General features: G+C 43.7%; 1 protein-coding gene across 1 annotated transcript; it reads left to right on the forward strand.

The window, feature by feature from the left end:
* Window positions 1-11,533: 11,533 nt before the first annotated feature.
* RBP5 (retinol binding protein 5) lies at window positions 11,534-22,180 on the forward strand. Its single transcript, XM_020804206.3, has 4 exons — window positions 11,534-11,888; window positions 13,027-13,205; window positions 16,220-16,321; window positions 21,978-22,180. Exons 1-4 carry the CDS (start codon window positions 11,816-11,818, stop codon window positions 22,029-22,031), a joined length of 408 nt encoding a protein of 135 aa, XP_020659865.1. The 5' UTR covers window positions 11,534-11,815; the 3' UTR covers window positions 22,032-22,180.
* Window positions 22,181-23,548: the final 1,368 nt, after the last annotated feature.

A 23,548-nucleotide genomic window follows, 5' to 3' on the forward strand; every position in this document is an offset into this window, starting at 1 on the left:
CGAAAAGCATTTCCCTATTGGAATGCATTGAAACCTGTTTAATGCGTTCCAATGGGGAAGAATCGTCATTGTTTAGTGAAGATTGGCCATAGGAGAGCCGCTTTGCGAACCACGGATCAGCTGTTTAAATAGCTGTCTTGCAAAGCTTAGGTCCCGAAAACACCCATTTTGCGAGCACGGAGGGAGCTGTCAAAATCGACGTCTAGTGAAAATCAGTTTGCGAAGCAGGGACCAAACATTGTCCAGTGAAATTCCCCCATAGGAATCACTGTTTTGCGAATCGTTATAGTGATCGCAAAAAGTCAATGTCTAGTGAAAAAACTGTCATGTGGGGTAACTGTCTAGCGAGGCACCACTGTATATGAATTTGTTTATATATATATAACAAATTCATTCAGCGGTTGCAAATTTGTCAATTTGTATTCATACAAATCAATGCCCCATGAATCATAAATCAATTTTGTAGTGATTTTTGATTTGTAAATTTGTTTGGCTATAAAACAGCCCCTGAGGCACCTAGAGACACCAAAATGGCAGGGAGACTTCCTCTGACTCTCCTCTAAAGTCCCTCCAAGTTTGGTCAACACTGGGTTTCAGATGTCCACTCACCATGTATGGGTGAGACAGTACATAACAACACAACAATCCTGCATTTGCACTTTCTTCTTTAAATGTTATCAGTAGTTTTTTTCAGATCATTGCTATGATCTGTCAGTAATACAATACTGGTGTCATCATGTGTGGAGAAATGGAACATTAAATATTAGTTGGATTAATTAAACATACTATCACTACTCTTGTTAACATACTCCCTTTCACGGATTGCTGCCTTGTCATGGTGAAGGGGCTTGAGTAATTCAGAGGAGCTATGGGCTATGCTGTGCAGGGACACCCAAGATGGACTGGTCATAGTGGAGAGTTCTGACTAAACGCGATCCACCTGGAGCAGAAACTGGCAAGCCACTCCAGTATCTTTGCCAAGAATACCCCTTGAACTGAAACAAAAAGCTAAAAGATATGATGCTGGAAGATGGGCCCCTCAGGTCGGAAGACATCCAGCATGCTACTGAGGAAGAGCAGAAGACAAGGACAAGTAACTCCAGAGCTAATGAAGTGGTTGGGCCAAAGCCAAAAGGATGCTTAGCTGTGGATGTGCCTGGAAGTGAAAGGAAAGTCCAATGCTGCAAAGAAGAGTACTGCATAGGAACCTGGAATGTAAAATCTATGAACCTTGGTAAGCTGGATGTAGTCAAACAGGAGATGGCAAGAACAAACATTGACATCCTGGGCGTCAGTGAACTAAAATGGACAGGAATGGGCGAATTCAATTCAGACGATTACCATATCTACTATTGTGGACAAGAATCCCGTAGAAGAAATGGAGTAGCTCTCATAGTCAACAAAAGAGCAGGGAAAGTTGTACTGGGATACAATCTCAAAAATGATAGAATGATTTCAATACGAACCCAAGGCAGACCTTTCAACATCACAGTCATTCAAGTTTATGCTCCAACCACCGATGCTGAAGAGGCTGAAATTGACCAATTCTATGAAGACCTACAACACCTTCTAGAACTGACACCAAAGAAAGATGTTCTTCTCATTATAGGGGACTGGAATGCTAAAGTAGGGAGTCAAGAGATAAAAGGAACAACAGGGAAGTTTGGCCTTGGAGTTCAGAATGAAGCAGGGCAAAGGCTAATAGAGCTTTGTCAAGAGAACAAGCTGGTCATTACAAACACTCTTTTCCAACAACACAAGAGGTGACTCCACACATGGGCATCATCAAATGGGCAATACTGAAATCAGATTGATTATGTTCTCTGCAGCCAAAGATGGAGAAGCTCTATACAGTTAGCAAAAACAAGACCTGGCGCTGATTGTGGCTCTGATCATCAGTTTCTTATAGCAAAATTCAAGCTTAAACTGAAGAAAGTAGGAAAAACCACTGGGCTAGTCAGGTATAACATAAATCAAATCCCTTATGAATACAAAGTGGAAGTGAAGAACTGATTTAAAGAACTCAATTTGGTGGACAGAGTGCCTGAATAACTTTGGATAGATGCTCGTAACATTGTACAGGAGGCAGCAACAAAAACCATCCCAAAGAAAAGGAAATGAAAGAAAGCAAAGTGGCTGTCCAATGAGGCCTTACAAGTAGCAGAGAACAGAAGGGAAACAAAATGCAAGGGAGATAGGGAAAGTTACAGAAAATAGAATGCTGACTTCCAAAGAATAGCAAGGAGAGACAAGAGGGCCTTCTTAAATGAACAATGCAAAGATATAGAGAAAAACAATAGAAAGGGAAAACCAGAGATCTGTTCAAGAAAACTGGAGCTATTAAAGGAACATTTTGTGCAAAGATGGACAAGATAAAGGACAAAAATGGTAGGGACCTAACAGAAGCAGAAGACATCAAGAAGAGGTGGCAAGAATACACAGAGGAATTATACCAGAAAGATCTGGATGTCCCGGACAACCCAGATAGTGTGGTTGCTGACCTTGAGCCAGACATCCTGGAGAGTGAAGTCAAGTGGGCCTTATAAAGAATGGCTAACAACAAGGCCAGTGGAGGTGATAGCATTCCAGTTGAACTATTTAAAATCTTAAAAGATGACGCTGTTAAGGTAATACACTCAATATGCCAGCAAGTTTGGAAAACTCAACAGTGGCCAGAGGATTGGAAAAGATCAGTCTACATCCCAATCCCAAAGAAGGGCAGTGCCAAAGAATGCTCCAACTACCGGACAATTGCACTCATTTCCCACGCTAGCAAGGTTATGCTCAAAATCCTCCAAGGCAGGCTTCAGCAGTATGTGGACTGAAAACTCCCAGAAGTACAAGCTGGATTTCGAAGGGGCAGAGGAACTAGAGACCAAATTGCTAACATGCGCTGGATTATGGAGAAAGCCAGAGAGTTCCAGAAAAACATCTACTTCTGCTTCATTGACTATGCAAAAGCCTTTGACTGTGTGGACCACAGCAAACTATGGCAAGTCCTTAAAGAAATGGGAGTGCCTGATCACCTTATCTATCTCCTAAGAAATCTATGTGTGGTACAGGAAGCAACAGTTAGAACTGTATATGGAACAACTTATTGGTTCAAAATTGGGAAAGGAGTACGAAAAGGCTGTATATTATCCCCCTGCTTACTTATATGCACAATGCATCATGCAAAAGGCTGGACTGGATGAATCCCAAGCTGGAATTAAGATTGCCGGAAGAAATATCAGTGACCTCAGATATGCAGATGATACTACTCAGATGGCAGAAAGTGAGGAGGAATTAAAGAACCGTGTAATGAGGGGCAAAGAGGGGAGCACAAAAATGGTCTGAAGCTCAACCTCAAAAACCTAAGATCATGGCCACTGGTCCCATCAGCTCCTGCGAAATAGAAGGGGAAGATATGGGGGCAGTGACAGATTTTAATTTCTTGGGCTCCATGATCACTGCAAATTGTGACAGCAGCCACAAAAATAAAAGACGCCTGCTTCTTGGGAGGAAAGCGATGACAAATCTCAAAAGCATCTTAAAAAGCAGAGACATCACCTTGCCAACATAGGTCTGCATAGTCAAAGCTATGTTTTTTCCAGTAGTGATGTATGGACATGAGAGCTGGACCATAAGGAAGGCTGAGCACCGAAGAATTGATGCTTTTGAATTGTGGTGCTGGAGGAGACTCTTTAGAGTCCCCTGGACTGCAAGGAGAACAAACCTATCCATTCTGAAGGAAATCACCTCTGAGTGTTCACTGGAAGGACAGATCCTGAAGCTGAGGCTCCAATACTTTGTCCCTCTCATGAGAAGAGAAGACTCCCTGGAAAAGATCCTGATGTTAGGAAAGTGTGAAGGCAAGAGGAGAAGGGGACGACAGAGGACGAGATGGTTGGACAGTGTCACCGAAGCTACCAACATGAATTTCACCCAAAGAGTTGGACACGACTAAACGACTAAAGAACAACATCACTACTCTTAAGCAAATGGCCAGAATGAGTCTGGAAATATATTCTTATAGGAGGTGCAATTTTACTCAACATCCAGCATCCTGATCTTCAAAGGACTGATTTTCAAAGAACATCCTTTTTATTCAAAGGGCTTGAGTTTCCTGCCCAGATAGTCCATGTATCCTTAGGGCGCATCTGAGAGACCTACCTTTTTGTTACAGCCATACACAGCTCCTTGCTGTGTTCAAAGGGAGCTTACAAGCCAATAACTGTTTAGAGATTAGAGATTGCTATTGTCTTGGTGGTTTGTCTTGGAAGCTCAAAAGGATGAGCTGCCAGGGTAAAGTCCTGGTTTTTATCTGTATCCTCATTTTTGTAACCTTGAAATGTTTCTTTTCCATTGGCGCCAACTTGTTTCATTCTACTATTTTTCTGAATATATTTTCTGTCAATGAACTTTATAAAACTTGAAAGTTTGGGTTGCTGGCTAACAGAGAGAGACTGTAATTCCAGGATCCCCAGTCCCTTGTCTTTGAAAATCTGCAGCGGTGGCAACAATTAAATAAAACCTAGCCAGAGCTTCCCAATGTTTTAGTCCTGGGGCAATGTGGAGAAGGAGAAGTTTCTTCCACTAGTTTTCAATGTTTTTGTCTCCATCTATTTCACCTTTCTCTATCATGTGTTTTTTATATAGGTCAAACAGAAAGGAGATAAAATGCACCATTGTCCAACACTATTGCTTGCTAGAAATTGTTCTGTTTTCCCTTACAATTCCCAAATCGTAGTGTTTTCTCCAGAGCAGAAGCCATGCATCAGGACCATCATGTGTTGTGCCATATATACAATTTTGTTTTTTTTTTTAAATGACCTGTAGAATGCCCCCAGAAGAAGGGAAGGGTAAACCACTTCTTTGTATTCTTTACCTAGGAAGCCCTGGAAACAGTCTCTAAAAGTCACAGTCAACTTGATGGCATGAAATGAATGAATGAATAGCCAATGTATATTTGTAGTATTATCATCAGTGCCATTTCATTTTGTGAATCCAGCTTAAAACATCAGTATTTCTCACTCCAAATATACTAAAAGTCGTTGTAGTAAAATCTTAAGCATCAGTTTGCTTAAATGGGAAAATAATACGATAGTTCTATAGTTACTGCAGCCTATGGCATGTCTTTTCTTTAGGCTGGGATATATAATGACTGAAATCCACTTGGTGTTACTAAGCTGTATAAATAGTGATGATGTCATGACCCACCCTCATTAATATTTATGTTAATTTAATTTAAAACTTCCAATCTCCCTTTCACGTTCCAAGGTTCCTTAGGGATCTCTTTTAACCTGGGGAAGCTTTTGGGAGCTTTGGAATGAGGGTGGGGTGGGGTGAAGAGCCTTTTGAAGTAAAAAAAAAAATTGCCACCATATCACCACTGGTGGTCCCAGTTCAGTAGCAGGGCAGCTACCAGTAATTTTCTGATTTTTGCCCACCTCCCATCCCAAAAGCTTCCTCAAAGCAAAATATTTAAATTACAGTAATTTAAAATAAACATTAATGGTGCTGGTGGATAACATAATCACTATTTACATGTCATAGTTGTGCCAACTGGATTTTAGCCATTAAATGTTTCCAGTAAACGAGCCATTATTTTATTTGCAATACTGTATTTTCTGGCATGCTCTTGTTATGATTTTGATAGATGCAGTCTCTGTAGTTTGAAATAGCACTATTGGTATCCCATGTATTCCTGGTGATCTGTTTCTTCCAAGTGCTTTGAAAACAGTTTTCACTTCACTTTCTTCTTCATTTTTTCACAAAAGGATTCTTCTGTGGAAAAAACACACATAGTCCCTTTTTCTCTTGTGTATAGTTTTTCTATATATTGCTTCACTCTTGTTTTTATTTTTATCCTGATCAGGTAATATGCTGATCAAAACCCTGCTGATCTTGCAGCATCTCTGTCTTGTTTTACATTTACCTTTCATTTATTAGATTTTATTGAAGAGATTTTCTCCCTCAGATCTTACACTGTAGCTCATAATCATTTGTACAGCATCATGCATCACTACTAGAGCTACCCTATTTCTTCTGAGGGGATCACTCTCTGAGTAAAATATTTTTAATTATATGATTGAAAATATCCTATTACAGTCCATTAATTTTCATATCCTATTCCAATCCATTTTACTTCACTCACACCAGTACTGTGATGTTTACCCATTCTGTTTCTTGCTTTTCACATTTTTAACATTCCAAGTTTCAGTTATAGGCATTATGCTGTTTCAGAGGTTTCTTTTGTATCTGTGCACATAAAGGCTTTACCATCCTTTCGATAGTGGCTGAAATGCAGTGTAAATCATAACTGGATTAGATCAATTGAATCAGTGGAACTTATGAAGGATTTGACTCACCAGATCCCCACTGATTCAGTCGACCTACTTTCGTTGCCACTTACTACTGAATTTCAGTCAATGTATTGCTTTACAACTGTGAATTATACTGCATTATTACAACTGTTCATTACAACTGTAAGTTCATAAATAGTAACTTTAGTCCCAGTGAAGTATAATTAGGACTTTATAGTTACTTCTGGTTGAAGAGCTATGGTCTTACTGAACACTGACAGAGAAATATTACCTGCTTCAGAGTCACTCACTGCTATGCATCATGCTCCTGCTTCATGCTTTGTTGTGGGTGTTGAAAAACTGACAAGGCAGACAGGGAGGGAGTCTTGTTTCCTGCCACAGATTAGTAGCTTGTAGGATTCTGTGTTTTTTAAAAGTAACTATTTGAGTTATTCTCAAGAACCAGGAGAACAAAGAGGGGTTTTTTTGTTTGTTTTTTGTTTTGTTTTTTTGAGCCTGTAACTATAAAAATAACCTAGCACTTTGGGACACTTGAAAGGATAAGTAATTATTCCCTGAAAGTAACTGTCTCACTTATGTCAAGATGGTTTGGTGGGGATGCGAAGACTGAAGACATTTGGGTTCCAGGGGCATTCAAACGGTTGCAGAAGATACTGAAGCTCGAGGTACATCTGGAGCAGGATTAGATGATAAAGATCCTGACCTGGTAAAATGAGCCATGCTGTTTCTGAATTCAATTGTGAAATCCCATTTGGAATGCTCTTCTATGGTAGTCCTTTATGTAAGTTTGCAAAGAGTTCTTCACACATGCATGTACGCTGCATAATTAATTGCTCACATGGTGGGTGAACAAGGCATGTAATGATAGTGAAATTTCAGTAGAGGTTTATTTCAGAATTTATTTCAAAATTTTGAAATTTCAGTAGAATTTTGAAATTCCAGTAGAGGTTTATTTCAAAATTTATTTCAAAATTTAGAAATGTCAGTAGAATTTTGAAATTTCAGTAGAGGTTTATTTCAAAATTTATTTCAAAATAGAAATAAAAAGTAAAAAAAAGACAAAAATATGGTGGCACCTTAAAGACTATGTTTTATATTTTTTTAAAAATGTGAGCTTTCATGGACAAGGCCACTTTATCAGACATAAGAGACTGAAATTTCTGTCTCTCCATAATGTGTGGCTCCTTTACTGATTCCTTTATCCACGTGACCGCCAAATGGTGCAAATATACCTGTGTTGAGTCAGCCAGAAGAAAAGTTTGCATTTGCAAATGGCGATGAGGAGGGACTTTTTAGTGGCAGCTGGGCAGAATGAAGGCCCTGATCCGGACACCACAGTTCTCTAAATTGATATCTGTGCCTGATAAAGGATTCTGGGAGTTGCATCCGTGGACTGAATCCCCCACACCTATACTCAGGCCACAGGCTGGTAGTGCCCTGGGTCAATCAATGCTGTGTGTGCCTATGTGAGCTGGTGGGTTGCAATGCCTCACCTCTGCAGAGGATGTTCCCAAGTAGCCTTAGCTGCTGTCTCTTAGCCTCAGCATCCCACGTGCCACATGAAGAAAATAATATTGTTCTGCCTACATAGCAGAGATTACCGAAATAATGCATGCAAACTTATTTGATAATTCAAAACTCTTTATTTATTTTATTCTGTATTTAAAATGTTTTTACCCTGCCTTTTCCCTTAAAAAGGACCCAAGGCACCTTGCATCATTAAAAGACAATATTTAAAGCTAAAAACAATACAAATATTGAAAAGGAGCAAACAAACACCACTCTAAGAAACAGTAAACAAAACAAACACCAAAGACACATTGAAAGCAGTAAGGCACAACCATCCATTAAAAAACCCAAGCAGCCAGTCACTAAGGGAAAGCCTGCCTGAAGAGAAAGGTCTTTGTTTTCTTGCAGAAGGACAACAAATGGGAGGGAGTTCCAAAGTCTGGGAGCAGCCACAGAGAAGGCCCCCCTCTAGTGTCCTCATCAGATGCACCTTTGAAGGTGGCAGGACCAAGAGAAAAACCTATCCTGATGACCTTAACACCCAAGCCCACTCATAATAGGAGATATGGTCCTTGAGATAGCTTGGACCCAGCGCAAAATATAGGGCATAATATTGCTACTGATGACTGGGAAAATATGGAAAATTAATATAAAAATTATAAAATCAGTAAACTTTAAAGAAAATATGTAAAAATGTTCTACAGATGGTACATGACACCAGATAAGTTGTCAAAAATGTATAAAAGTACAAATACATGCTGGAAATGTAAATTACAAGAGGGAACCTTGTATCATATGTGGTGGACATGTAGTGAAGCAAAAAATGATTGGATACTAATACATGAATGTGTACAGAAAATTCTGCTACGTAATATACTATTTAAACCAAAATTATTCTTAGTAAATATGTTACCAGAAAGTTTAGATAGGAGAGAGACCCATTTGGTGATACATATAATAACTGCAGCTAAAATACTATATGCATGGAAACGGAAGAAAACCAAAATAACAAATTGTGAAGAACTTGTGGAAAAGATTATGGAAGTGTCGGAGATGGGCATATAAACAGAAGCTTCGAACGACAATTCAGTCCAAGAAGCAACTGAAAAATGGGACCCTATATACTGTGACTGTATCCGTTCTATAACCTGAAAGACAAACGTGATAATTTTAATACAAAATAGTCAAATAACTCTAGTTGGAATTATACAGGCAACTAACAGACACAAAAGTCTTTAATGTCATGATATGTTTAAGTACAGAAAATATGTGATAATGTATAACATGATATATTCCCTGTTATCCTGAGTTATTTCCCTTTACCCTTGAAATATTTTTTTTAAAAAGAGAGAGAGATTAAAACCAGCACTATTGTGCCCAGAAATAGATCGGCAGCCAGTGGAACTGCTGCAACCGGGGGGGGGGGGGCGGCGGGGGTTGTACGTGATTCCTGTAACCAGTCCTGGTTAGCAATTTGGCTGCCACGTTTTGGACCCAATGAAGTTTCCAAACACTTTTCAAAGGCAGCCTCAATTAGAGTGTGTTACAGTAACCCAGCAGCGATGTAACTAAGGCATGTGTCACCATGGCCAGATCAGAATTCTCCAGCAGCAGGACCCGTTTTCATTGTGCAAATGCACTCCTGGTCACCAATTAATCCTGGGCATCCAGACTCAGAGGCAAATCCAGGATCAACCTGAAGCTGTGCACCTGAGTTTTCAGAGGAAGTGGAACCCCATCCAACACAGGCTGTATCTCTATTCCTTGATCTGCCTTTTGACGGATAAGGAACACCCCCATCTCTTCTGGATTAAGTTTCAATTTATTCACCCTCATCCCGTCCATTACTGATACCTGACATTGACAGAGCCAAAACAGCTTCCTTGGATTTAGGTGGCAAGGAGAGATAGAGTTGGGTGTCATCTGCATAGTGGTGACACTGAACCCCCAAACTCCAGAAAATCTCTCCCAGAAGTTTCATATCGATGTCAAATAACATAGGAGACAAAACAGAAACCCTTTAGGACCCTGCAGGCCAGCAGCCAGGGTGTCAAACAGGAATCCCCCCCCCCCTTGCACCACCTTCTGAGTCCTCTCCTCCAGGAAGGAACAGAGCTACTGTATAACAATGGCCTCCAAGTCCCATCCCAGAGAGATGGGCCAGAAAGATCCTATGGCTGATGGTATCGAAAGCTGCTGAGACATCCAGCAGAACCAACAGAGACACAGACCGTCTCTCCAGTTCCTGGCATAGGCCATCAAACAAGATGACCAAAGCAGTCTCCATCCCATAACCAGATCTACGGATCTAGATAATCCATCTGATCCAGGAACCCCAGACTCTGAGAACCCATAACCTGCTCCAGTACCTTGCCCATGAATGAGATACTAGAGATTGGTCTGTAATTATTCAGTATCGTGTGATCCAAGGAGAGCCTTTTCAGCAATGATTTTATTATTACCTCCTTTAAGCACGCTGCAGTCCTGCTCTGTTGCAAGGAGGCATTCACCAGTCCTCCTGCTCACTCCACCAGTCTTTTTTGAGCAGTTTTTGTAAGTCAGAAAGGGTAAGGATCCAGCAGGCACGTGGTAGCCCTCCCTAAGGGCCCCACCCACATCATCAGGCTGAAACCTCTCCCCCAACACAGGGTGAGCAGGGGCTATAGTCACATTCCCAGGACCTGTGCCAATTACAACATCCCAGTCAAAGCAGATCTGAGCAATTTTGCCAGCACATGTTGTGCAAATTCTTCACAGTGAACTACACTGTGGCCTGTATGTTCTTCTTTTGGGCCCGGATGTAATAGGTCCTGGAACTTCAAGGGCCAACTCTGTGCAGATGCCATGGTGGCAGAAAAGAATGACTTCCTTGCCATCACCAGGGCCCTGGTATAGGCCTTTCCAGGGGCCCCAGCCGCTGTACGGTCAGGTTCCTTCTGAGTTTTCCATCATCCTCGCTCAAGGCTACACCCGCTCTTCCTCACCACCAGCTGCCGGGTGAACCAGGCAGTCAATCTGGTTGTACTATTTGGGAGGAGCAATTATGTCAACGGTTTCTACCATGTCCCTTTCCAGAAATGCGTCAGGAGGTCTTCAACAGCATTACCTGCCAAGGGGACAGGAAACGACTCGATGTAACTTTGAACCCATTTTGTGTCTTGAGATATTTCTTCCAGAAACAGGACCAAATGTATTACACAACAGAACGTCTGAATAGGAGCAGAGTGGAGTTTACTCTCTCGCTCGGTCGGACCTGCCCCCACGCAGTGAGGATTAGGAGAAAGGGCCTTCAGGTAACACACACAAAAGCATTGCGCCCGCCTGGTCTCTTTTTCACATTTAAAAATATTGGGCAATCCAGCTCGCTCTCTTTCCCCGTCGACTCAGGCTAAGCCAAGCGGGTGGGGAAAGAAAGCAGCCCAGCGGGTCACCAGGGGCGCGATCCTCTTGAACTCCGCGGAGTTTCCTTCCGAGCAAACCTTGCCGGACCGTCAGCGGCCAGGTCTTGTGTTCCTCTTAAGACCGGCAGCGCCGCGAAGAAGGCAGGCCGGCTCTTCCTTTTGCTCTCTCTCTCTCTCTCTCTCTCTCTCTCTCTCTCTCTCTCCGTGTGTGTGTGTGTGTGTGTGTGTGTCGCCCAACCCGGTGCCGAGCGGGAGGCCAGAGCGCCGCGCCCCCTTTCCGCTCCCTCCGGGGGCCGGGCCGGCGCGACTCTTACGGCGGCGGGGCGCGGTGCCGCGGCGGAGCTATATAAACCCCCGAGCGAGGGGCCGTCGCGAAATCACTGTAGGCTCGGCTCTTGGGGAGCCCTCGGCAGGAGAGCTGGGAGCGGCAGGAGCGGCGCCTTTTTCTTTGAGCCGATCCTGCTTTTTTATTCTTTTTCTTTGTCAAGGGATTTACAGCGGCTCCTGGAACGGCTTTCGAGCCTCCTCCCTCCGGTCCTCGAGTCTTTCAGCTTCACGTGGCTTCTCCTCTGGTCTTCTCCCTCTTTTCTTTCTTCTGAGATGCCTCCCAACCTCACTGGCTACTACCGATTCGTCTCCCAAGACAACATGGAGAACTACCTCCGTGCCTTAGGTAAGCCCACTTTCCGGATCCCGGGAATCAGCCGCTCCCCTCTCCTCCACCCCCTCCCAGCAAGCTGCCACAAAAGGCATCGCTTAAACCCTCGGGAATGATAGTACATGGCAGCATCCGCTGTGAGGACATGTAAGGGTCGGGGTTTTAAAACAGGGATGCAGAGCATGTGCAGAGTGCTTTCCAAGATGTCAGCGAGGTAATGCAGCTGGGCCCACAGTTGCCTTTTGGGATTCAGGAGGCAAAATAATCCAGACAGAGTTAAATTCTGGCACCTTCTGGTTGTTGTGGGTTTTCCGGGCTCTTTGGCCGTGTTCCGAAGGTTGTTCGTCCAAACGTTTCGCCAGTCTCCGTGGCCGGCATCTTCAGAGGACAGCCAGAGATGCCAGCCACAGAGATTGGCGAAACATTAGGAAAAACAACCTTCAGAACACGGACAGAGAGCCCAGAAAACCCACAACAACCATTAGATCCCGGCCGTGAAAGCCTTCACGAATACATCTGGCACCGTCCTTTTCTCTTCTTTTTTTAAATTATGATACTCCCACTACGCTTTTATCTAGAACAAGCTGCTGGCCCATGTGAAAAGCCTCACAAAGTCATAACAATTTAGCCCTTATAGAACACCTCTATGCAGCAGCACTTTCAAGTGTTTGAAAGTGTACACTGAAACCCCATCATAGACTTGTCAAGCGAGCCTGTATTATTGTCCCTACTTTGTGCATATGATTACATGGTTTGCTTTTTTGAGGTAGATTCAAATGCAGAGCCCCTGATTTGTACCTCTTGTCTCTTAAGCTTAGTAGTGTTTCCTAGAGTAAATTGGTCAGGAGAGTGCATATTCAGATAACCACTTGTATTTAAGTACTGTATCTAAGGCTACTTAGAGAGAGAGAGAGAGATGGAGTTCAGAATGGTAGGAGCTGAGTGTAAATACCTGAGGCACTTGCTGAGACTTGTTTCTGTCTTCCTTGCTTATCAACACAGACTGACAAAGATGAGATAAAAATTGGGATAACTGTGAGGGATGAGTTACTTGATGTATATTGATTGCTACTGAGCCCTCTGGACTCGGATCCCTACGCTCTTCCGGCGTCCTCACCTGTCCTCTTGATGTTCTTTCCCTGTTGTGGTTTAGACATCAATGTGGCTCTGAGGAAACTGGTTTGCCTCCTGAAGCCAGACAAGGAGATTATCCACACCGGAGACCACATGACTATCCGCACATTAACTTCACTTCGAAACTACATCATGGACTTTGACCTGGGAGTTGAGTTTGAAGAGGACTTGGGGCCAGTGGATGGGCGAAAGTGCCAGGTAAGAGGCTGAGGCCCCGCTGGCTGGCCTGTGAGGAAAAAAGTTGGCTTTCTGTCGAGTGACGTCCATCTGAGGTAGAACTGAGTTTGCCTACATGGTTTCAGATGCACACATTCTTGGCCTTCGTTTGTGCTGGCTCAGCAGTTCTTAAAGGCTGACTTTCTGTCTACCTGAAGGACACAAAGGAAGCCATTTGCATGCAGTGAAAAAAAACACACACCACCATTTCATTAAGAAAGAATGAGTCCTTCAGCGCTCCTCTGTGCCACTTTGCCTTGAGTAGGGGTTTTAGAAAATACACTTGGGAGGCAGAGTGGTAGCTTTGAGATGGCTAGGGTGCAGAAATGGCTCCTCGCATGAAACCTTCCATGTTACCCTTATTTCACTTCTCACACAGTGAGATAACTGGCATGCCAACTGGGCCTTCTGCATTAAGCAAACAAGGCTCCATGTTTGGCCTGCGCAGCATGTGGCTGGTGGGTTACATAGGGTGCATTGTTAGATGCCTTGCAGTCCCCTCAGCCTTCCTTTGTGGGCCCCAGCCCAGCAGAAAACAGGTCACTTATGGATCTTCTTGGTGGGCAGCCACTGATAGATCTGGGCTGCATTCAGCTGATTGGGTCTGATGACAACAGTAACCTGATCCCAACTCTATGCCTCTCCTTTTAGGGAGTCCACGAATGCTTATGCCCAATAAGACTTGTTAATTTTTACGATACAGCAAGACTTTCCTTTGTGTGTTTTCTGCAGTAGACCAATGTAACTGTCTCGTGGATGCCCCTCCCCACCAAATTTTCAAAGTGCTTTGCATTATTATGTTAGTTCATAACTACCCTAAAGGGCAGCACCTTCATATCACTGCTTTCTGTTGCAAAATAACGATCCATTACGATTTTGGCCTTCTGGTTGAGTTGCAGCTTCCATTATCCCTTGCTATTAGCTGAACTGGCTATAGCTGATGAGTGGACCCCAAATTGTGAGTCCCTGACTTGAAGCATGGATGGGCTACCTGATGCCCTCTTTCAAATGTTTTTTTCCCTAATACAGCTCCAAAGCTTTAACTCTGCTGGCTGGGACTGAGTTATCAGTTAAAACATCTGTAAAGCGCCAGGTTTCCTATACCCTGCTTTTTAAAGGATCAAAAATTTTGCAAGCGGTGCTGTGGGCCCCACTTACATCAAGAGGGAAGGGAAAATTAAAAAGCTCACCTACCACTCATACGAGAGTTTTGAGTTGCTCTGCATTTACTATAGAGCAAGAGATGGAAAAGACGGAGCTTCTCACAAAGAAATGTCTGCTTTATCCCACAGCGAGGGGCCCATGATAGCCTGGGAGTTTCATCACTGAGTAGGTATTTGAACTTTCCTAACATCCCAGCCTGGCTTTGGCCATTGCGCAGCCCTGTTCCGACTGGACATTAGAAAAGCTGGAGAAGTGAAACAGTTGAAGTATTCAGCAACAACCGAATCCAGAGATGCCTCCATGGGAATCTTGGCTTATCAGCTATGAGCAACGTGCAGCTCAGTGCTCTTAGCAAGGGTCGCTTTGGCATGCAAAGGCAGGCTTAATTAGCTGGCCTGTTTATTTCTGTTCCAATAAATGAGAGAAACCAGCCCGGAACCAAACTGGGCATACCTCTTCTGGTCTGTTGGGAAAAGAAACAAACTAGAGGGTCAGTTTGGTCCATTTTTAGATGAAAACACAGGAAGAGTTAGGCGGTATGTACCAGGATCCTTGTTGCAAACAATATATTTGTTTGTTTTATTTCTGCCCTGCCTTTCTCCCTGCAGAGGGCCTCCATATGGCTTCCAACCCAAGGCTGCTTACAATAAGCCAGCATTTCTGCAGATCCTTGGCTTGTCCCCATTTCTCTCAGACAAAGCAGGTGGCCCTCTTTCTGAAAATGTAACTGTCCATGAAGTCAAAGACCCTAGAAACCTATATTTTCTGATTTGTACTCATTATGTGCTGCCAAATCACTACCAGTGACCCTAATGTGGGGTTTAAGGTATGTGATATAGTCAAGGATGGAGTCGTTTACTCATTGCCCCACATACCAGTGAGTTTGCCTGGCCAGAGCAGGGATTTGAACCCACGTCTCCAGAGTCCTCATCTGACACTCTATCCACAATACCACACTGGCTCTGTCTGCCATTTACACAGATATTGATCAATCATTAGAAAGAGACGGGGCATTTATGGCTTTTGTTTATCCTTCTTGTAGCCCAAATAGTTCCCAGGATGGTTGACAAACAAAAGGTAACGTCTTATCTCCACTGGATTCTCACATTTCATTTCCGCTCATAATAAAACCAAAAGCACCCTTGGGGGCACTTAGAATAGCATTTAGAATATTATTCTGAAACGATTCCAGGTCTGGCCATAAAAAACAGAGACTTCAGAGCCATGTAGAAGCCATGGGTGCAATTTTGTTTCCAAGGTATTAAAAACTTTTATTGTATCCTGTGAGATTTACACAGTCTTGGGACCACTAAAACATTTTCTCATTTTAGTCGTAGCTGATCCGAACTGCCTTTCGAGAAAGCAAAGTCCTCGGATAGCAGCAAGATTTGGTCTGAATGCAACTGTGGTTACGTTGTGTTTGGGTGTTCAAAGTCTGCCCCATACATACATGCCAAAATCCTGTAAATGTTTCAACCACCATATAGCAAAAAGTGTTATGCTCTCCCCATTGCAGAGTGAGGAAGGGGCTGGGAGAACGTGAGTAGCTTCCTTACTTCCTGAGTGCCTTGAAGAAGTGCTTCAGTTCTGTTTTGTAGCTCATGGTCTTACACTTCAACCCTCTAAGCTCAAGGCTCTCAAAAACCTCATTTTGTTCAGTGGGATTTACCTCCAGGTAAGTGGGTGCCTGTTGGTTTGCCAGCTCTGCTTTGGTGCAACCGATTTGTCGTAACACTTCGGTGACTGGAGGTTCGTTTCCCTTTAAATTAATGCTATTTTTCTTCTCTCCATTCCCAACCCCCTGCCTTCTCCCCCCCCCCACCTGCCTTCAGACAACTGTCTACTGGGATGGAGATCAGCTGGTGTGTGAACAGCGAGGAGAGAAACGGAATCGGGGCTGGAAGCACTGGCTAGAAGGGGATCAGCTGCATTTGGTGAGGACAGAGTCCCTAACCAGCTTCCCCTGACCACAGAGGAAGCAATATTCGTGAGAGAGCTTCCAGAAGCCTGGAATGTCTGCTCTTCTCTTTCCTCTTGCCTTGATAAGTCCCAGCCAGGCCCCATGAGTTATGTGTCTTGTGCCTCCTCTGAAGGCAACGGCCCCTTGACGAAAACATCCTTCCCAAGAGTTCAAAAGTTGACAGCTCTGAGCTCAGCGGGGAGCCACCCTTTGTCTTGTCTTTTCCTTGAAATATGACCACATGATTGCTCCTGGGGGCACAGAGGAAGAAAGCAAGAGATGGTTAAATCAAAAGTGGGTGGGGAGCCTCCTGGCAGATCTCCCCATTAGTATTTCAAACACTCTCCCCCTAAGTTTCTCACCCGTTTAACAACGCCAGTAAGCAGTTTCTTTGGGGTGGGGTGGGGAGATTAGTGCCATAATAGGGGAGGGGTGTTGCATTTGAGCTTTGTACTGTCAGTCCAATCCGTGTTATTTTCAACTCCAGACCCAGCGACAGCCCCTCCATTCTTTGTCAGATAGATGCAGAGCAGCTGTGTTGAAGAATAAGGCAGCCTTAACTAGCCCTGAAGGGCCAGCTGAGCTCGGACTAAGCCAGTTAAGACAGTGTCGAATCCAAATCCCTCTTAGGGTAAAGTGATGTTGGTAATCACAGAGGACTAGCCTCACCTTTACCTAACCTTGTACCTGCATAGTGGCTGTGAGGGACTGGGCCACGGAACAATTCTAGGTCAAAAGATCTCTGAGATCAGAGATTAGGGCATTTGGCCAACATTAGAGCCTTTCTCCTGGCAGAAGAGGGTTGTTTCCATTCGTAACCTCCTACATCTGGTGTATTTTTGAGTCAGGCTTGCACTATAAGTGGACTAGAATTCTGAGTGGCGAAGCTCCCTTCCAGAGAGGAAAGGAGGGATGGTCCATCTATAAAGCGGAAGGTTTGTCACAGTGGAAAACATGGCGTATTTCGCCAGCTTGTACAAAGGGTCTGGCAAGCTTATAGCACATGAATGCAATCGATGCCATCGTATAATGGGAATAAAATAAGAATCAGGCTAAAGTTTAGGTTTATTCAATGTCAGTATCCAATATCATATATTAATGTATCAAGGAAATTAACTTTGATTTTGGATTACAAAATCACACTTTTGATATCAGAAGAGTGTCGAAGTACCTTGTCCATTAATTAACTTCCAAAAAGTTCTAATAGAACTGACTATGAGCTTGTCCAGATGGGTGTTTGTATCACTTTTGGTGCATTTGGATTCAAATCAAATTGTGGTGTCCACACTTGCTTTGACTTAGAATACTCCATCCCACCCCTTTTTAGATCTGTCCCACTCCCTTCTGGCATAGACCATCTTCTTTTACTACTGCTACTTCTTCTTCTTGGCACAATTCAGCACTCTCCTAATTATCCCATTGTGTAGCCTGTGTGGATGGTTATTTTGCACCCAGAGTTGTGGGCAGTGTTATCTGAGGTGATAACCCTGTGACATATTTGGTGGCTTGTGACATTTTGATGGACAACAAGAACCCCCTTCCTTTGTTTTCATTTTCTCTGTCACAGTTTTTTTAAAATTGCCTATTGATGCAGCGCTATTCCAGATAAATGAAATACATGGCAGTATTATGTGTACCAGAATAGGTAGACACATTGCTGTTTCACTATGTCACTTTATTTACCCCCCCCCAAAAGGAAAGTCATTGTGGCCTGTTTAATGACAGCCATGGAAAAGGTGGGGAAGGGAGCTATATGGGCCTCCACAACCCAAATTCATCAATAGATGACAGCATCTCTCTCTCTTCCCCCCCCCCCAATTATTTTTGGCTTAGTGATTGCTGTGGGGGGGGAGGAAATGTGGGGAAAGTATACAAAAGCAACTGCTAGGGAAACCAGGTAGAGTGGAGACTGGCTTTCCTTGGATGCCCACATGCATTCACACATGCACAATCACACATGTGCATGCATGCACGCACGCACACACACACACACACACACACGTGTGCACACACACGCGTGCGCGCGCGCGCGCGCGCGCACACACACACACACACACACACACACACACACACACACACACACACACACACACACACACACACACACACACCCATCTGAAAAAATAAAGAATAAAGTACCTGTCTTTGGGTCACCAGCTCAAGCTTTTACAGCTTGCTAGCGGAGCTAATGTTGTGTCCTCACTGCTGCCTGACAGAAGGAGAGAGAGAAGGGGGGAGGGTGAGTGACCAACTCTATGGGCCCTGTCCCCCAAAAGGCAGCACAGCCCCACCAGAGCCTCAGCTGAGAAGAAAGGTGGGGAAAGGAAGGGCTGCCTTCCTTCCATCTCCCCAACCCTCACCCCAGTATTTCCCCCTCACTCCAGTACCACCACCACCGCAAGCTAAAACATGTTTTCCAAAATGTCCTGATTGCCAGATTGGCTTGGGCTTATTCGTCTTTCACAGCAGCATTTCATTGTAAAATATATATGAAATAAATGCAAACACAGCAAGTTGCCCATCTTCCAGGTGCAAAGGGAAGGCAGAAATTTGCCTTCACTGCTAAAATACATGGGAATCATTGGCCCATTTAGGTTCTTTTGCACTGAGATGAAATTGTTCACATCCCACCATCCAACAGAGAGCAATTATTTCAAAAATGAAGCAAGCCTGCTGTGCTATGTTTGGGGACCTTTCTGCCCACCCTGACCTTATATCCATTAATATTTCTTGTTAAAAGCCAGTGGATTTGGAGGTGCCATTAAAGGGGAAGAGGTGGATCTAAATTGGGGCAGGTTTAAACCGCTGGGAAGTTCCCAACACATGCGGCTGAAGGGAATATAAGTGGTTGGCTTTTTAGGCCCTTCAGGAATTTTCCTTCTATTTATCCAGTATTCTGGCGGACTGTCTGTCAGGCTGCAGGAGTGGATGTTGTGCCCAAAGCAACACAATAATGGCATCCAGCTGTGGTTTTACACAAGTTTCTTTCTTCCCAAAGAGGAAGCCAAGGCTCAGCAATGGATGAGCACAAGTCACTCAAAACTGTACCACCATTTGGATAACCATCTTCCACTCCAACTCCCATCCCTTTTCAGGACAGATGAGATTATTCTTTCAGGCTAAAAAACATCTAATAACCCAACAAAAGTCTGGATAGACCAGTGGTTTAGGACACTGGTTCTTAACCTTCGGTTACTCGGGAGTTTTGGACTGCAACTCCCAGAAGCCTTCACCACCAGCTGTCCTGACTGGGGTTTCTGGGAGTTGCAGTTCAAAAGCATCTGAGTAACAAAGGTTAAGAACCACCAGTTTAGGAGATTGGGACTTTGATTCCCCACTGTGTCTCTTTGACAAGGGGCTGGGGCAGAACTAGCTCTGCAGTTCTAGGATGATTATGATGATTATGATGATTAGTGAGGAACCACAAAAAAGGGCAGTAAAACAGTGGACCTCTTCCTTCTCAGAATCTGCCAGGAGCTAAAACTTTAATCACTAGGTATGCTACTTGTTGGGCCTTGATTGACCTTTTCTGTCTCCTGCAATCCCCTTAAAGTGCTTTCCAGATGTACTAATATGGGGATCTGTCTACTGTGACAAAGAGCCATGAGCTTCAAGCAGAGAAGAGATCAGCTTGAATTCACAGCTGGACCATGGGGGTGGGATCAACAATGAGGGATCAAAACTTCCTTTACTTTCCCCCCCCCCCTTTTTAGACTAGACCACTGGTTCCAAAACATTTTAGACCCGCAGCTCCCTTGACTTCCTGGCACTGGCTATAGCTCCCCAGTATCTTGTGGACTGCCATATCCACAAGATCACTGCCTGCAGTTTCACTTACTCACTACCTGAAAAAAAAATAACCCCAAGGTGTATTACTAGGACTGGCCACTAGATGGAGCCGGAGACTAAATTACAGTGATGCTTCTACTTAATTCATTCCAGAAGATGTTCGCAAATTGAAATGTTCATAAGTCGAATCAGCATTTCCCATTGAAATGCACTGAAACCCAATTAATCCGTTCCACCTGTTTTTTGTTTGTATGTAGAGGCGCTGGTTGTAAATCGAAGCATTAGTTCCCATAGGAACTAATGCAAAACCAGTTAATCCGCCCTCTACCACCACTAGGGGGAGATTTTTTTTTTAAATTTAAGATGACTTAGGTTAAAAAAAGGGCAGGAAAAGAGGGAGGGAACAATGGGGAAAAGAGGAAAGAAAGAAAGTCATCACTGGGGCACACAGAAGCCTCACACAAAGGTTTGTGCTTTGAAGCACAAAAAGAGAGAAGACACAGAGAGAAGACAATGGGTGGGGGAGAGAGTTTGGAGTCTAAAACACATTTTAAACCCACACATTTTACACCAACACATTTTACACCAAACCAAGCAACATTTTAGAGCCCATCAGCGAGCACAGACCATTGCAAAAAGATTTCTGAATTTAAAATCAAAAGACTAAACTCCATTTTAGAGCAAACCAGCCAGCACAGACCCTTATAGAAAGGGTCTGCAAGTCCCATCAGAGCACAGAAACATAACACCCCCACCTATCCCAAACCCAAGCTGCAAAAACCCTGTAGAGAAAACAAACGGAGCAGATCAGAAATGCACAGAGAACAAAGCAAAAAGCAAGGAAAACATGCAAGAATCATTGCAAAAGCACAGAAAACAAATGGAGCAGATTAGAAATGCACAGAGAGCAAAGGGACAAGGTCAAAAACACACAGAAATCAAAGGAAAAAGCAAGGGAAGCATGCAGGAACCATTGCAAAAGCACAGAAAACAGATGGAGCAGATCAGAAATGCAAAGAGAACAAATCAAAAAGCAAGGGAAGCATGCAGGGCACATTGAAAATGGGGAAAAAACCCAAAAAGCAACCAAACCCCCAAGACCCATTGAAAATGGGGAAAAACACTCCAAAAAGCAACCAACCCCCCCATCGGAAATGGGAGGTCAAACAAAATAAACAAACAACCTCCTCTCTGTCTTCTCTCTCTCTGTCTTCTCTCTTTTTGTGCTTAAAAGCACAAACCTTTGTGTGAGGTGTCTGTTTGCCCCAGTGATGACCTTCTTTCTCTCCTCTTTTCCACATTTTCCCTCCCTCCCTCCTTCCCTGCCCTTTTTTTAACCTAAGTCATCTTAGGTTAAAAAAATCTCCCCCTAGTGGTGGTAGAGGGCAGATTAACTGGTTTTGCATTAGTTCCTATGGGAACTAATACTTTGACTTACAACCGGTGCCTCTACATACAAACGAAAAACAGGCAGAACATATTAACTGGGTTTCAGTGCATTTCAATGGGAAATGCTGATTCGACTTAAGAACATTTCTACTTGCGAACATCTTCTGGGACAGGTTAAGTACGTAAATCAAAGCAGCACTGTAGTAGTGCTAGTTGTGGTGGTTATAACTGTCACCCTAATACTGATTTTAGACTTTGTTGATCAGGACGGCTGCCTCTCCCACCACGGGACAAACACAAGGAAATAAATTGAACATAATGAGTACTGGTAATAGTTTTTCTCCCATTAGTGTTGTGACATACATTAGTTTGTAAGGGGTGCTTCCCAAGCTGCAGATGGTCCCCTCTCTCACTCTTTCTTCTTCCCCTTCCTCTTATTCCTCTTTTTTTAGCGTATGACCGCAGAGGATGAAGTTTGTGTCCAGGTCTTCCAGAAAGTGAAGTGATCCCAAACACAACGCATGCCTAGTTCCAAGTACTAACTTCTGGACACAGCAGACATCATACCCTCAAACTAGGACCAGAATTAACCAGTCAATTTCTCACACTTTGTATTAATTTTTTTTCTATTAAAAGTATTACAGATGACCAACAACTCTGAATAATTGTTTTCTTGTTTTTCTCTGCCATCTTTTTGTCCTTGAGTAGCGAGATGGGTAATCCATTTACTACAGATAAGCAGTAGAGCCAGAGTGGAGGCAAATTTAAGCAGGCAGGATCATTTTTATTCACTTGATTTCAGTATCACCTTTCTAATGAAAACTGGGACTTAATTTATGGGCAGCAGCGACGGGCTGGCATAGAGAAAGAGGATGCAGAAAGAAAGGCAAATGTTCAGAAGAAGGAAAAGCCGGGCAGGGGAAAGAAGCTTCAAGTTGCCGTGAAATCCTTTCAGAATAAAAGTTCCAGCCTCTCAGGCAGGAAGGAGGGAGGAGCGATGAAGCTGTTGGTAGGCAGCGTTTGAGTAAAAGGGAATCTCTGTCATTCAACAATGAATGTTGGTGAAATGAATCGAGTGGTGTAATCCTTTCATTTTAATAAAAAGAGGCTGGCGGTAAGGGCGTGATCACAGAGTGATTCAGGGACAGGAAGCATGATGGACGCTCTGGGAACGTCTCAAAACTTCTGCTGAGGCAGAGAGAGCAGAAATCTTGGTCATAAACAATATAAGAGAAAGGGGGTTCAGTAGCTCTCATCCTGCTGAAAGTGGAAGAGCAGCGATGCAGCTTTCTTCTTTCTGGGAGAAATTTGCTGAAAATTTATGTTCTTTGGATGAATGATTCTAGCATAGCTATAGCTGTGCAAGTTGATCTTTGTAAAAACAACAACGAGAAGAACAACAACCCTGCCCTGGTGTTTAATTGGAGTAGACCGTGAACCCCACTCTTTACCCAATCTGGATGCCTTGTCCAGCTTTTCAGTGGGAAACACTGCGCAGCCACACTTCTGGTTTGGTCGAATGGTTGTTTGGAAGGAGAGGACAGAATAAAATCGTTGTCCCAAAGTTCCTCCCCTTACCACGTTAGTCTAAATATGCAAAATATGCCTTTATTTAGCAGACCCACTATATTTGTCATCACTCTCCGATCTTGTAAACACTCGCCATCATATATATCCTAATATTTTAGCATTACACACATGAGGAAAGTCAGGGATGTCCACAGACATCTCGCTATCTGTAGATGGATCACTTTATTCCCTAGCTAGAGATGGGCATGAACCAGAAAGCTGGTGGTTCATGGATCAGCACAAACCTCTGGAAAACTGGACCCGTTTGTGGTCCAGTATTCTGGTTCATGCTGGGGTGGGGGGCCTCCCTATTCCTGCAGCCTTTGCCTGATTCTCTGCCACCTTTGCCTCTGCCACCATATTCATAGAATGTGGGCTCAGCTTCCCTGCCAGTCGCTGGGCCTCTGTGCATGGCATCCACCTATCATCTGAGTCATGGGCCCATGGAGGCAGT

Source organism: Pogona vitticeps, chromosome 2 (genome assembly GCF_051106095.1).
Source record: "Pogona vitticeps strain Pit_001003342236 chromosome 2, PviZW2.1, whole genome shotgun sequence".
NCBI lineage: Eukaryota > Metazoa > Chordata > Lepidosauria > Squamata > Agamidae > Pogona > Pogona vitticeps.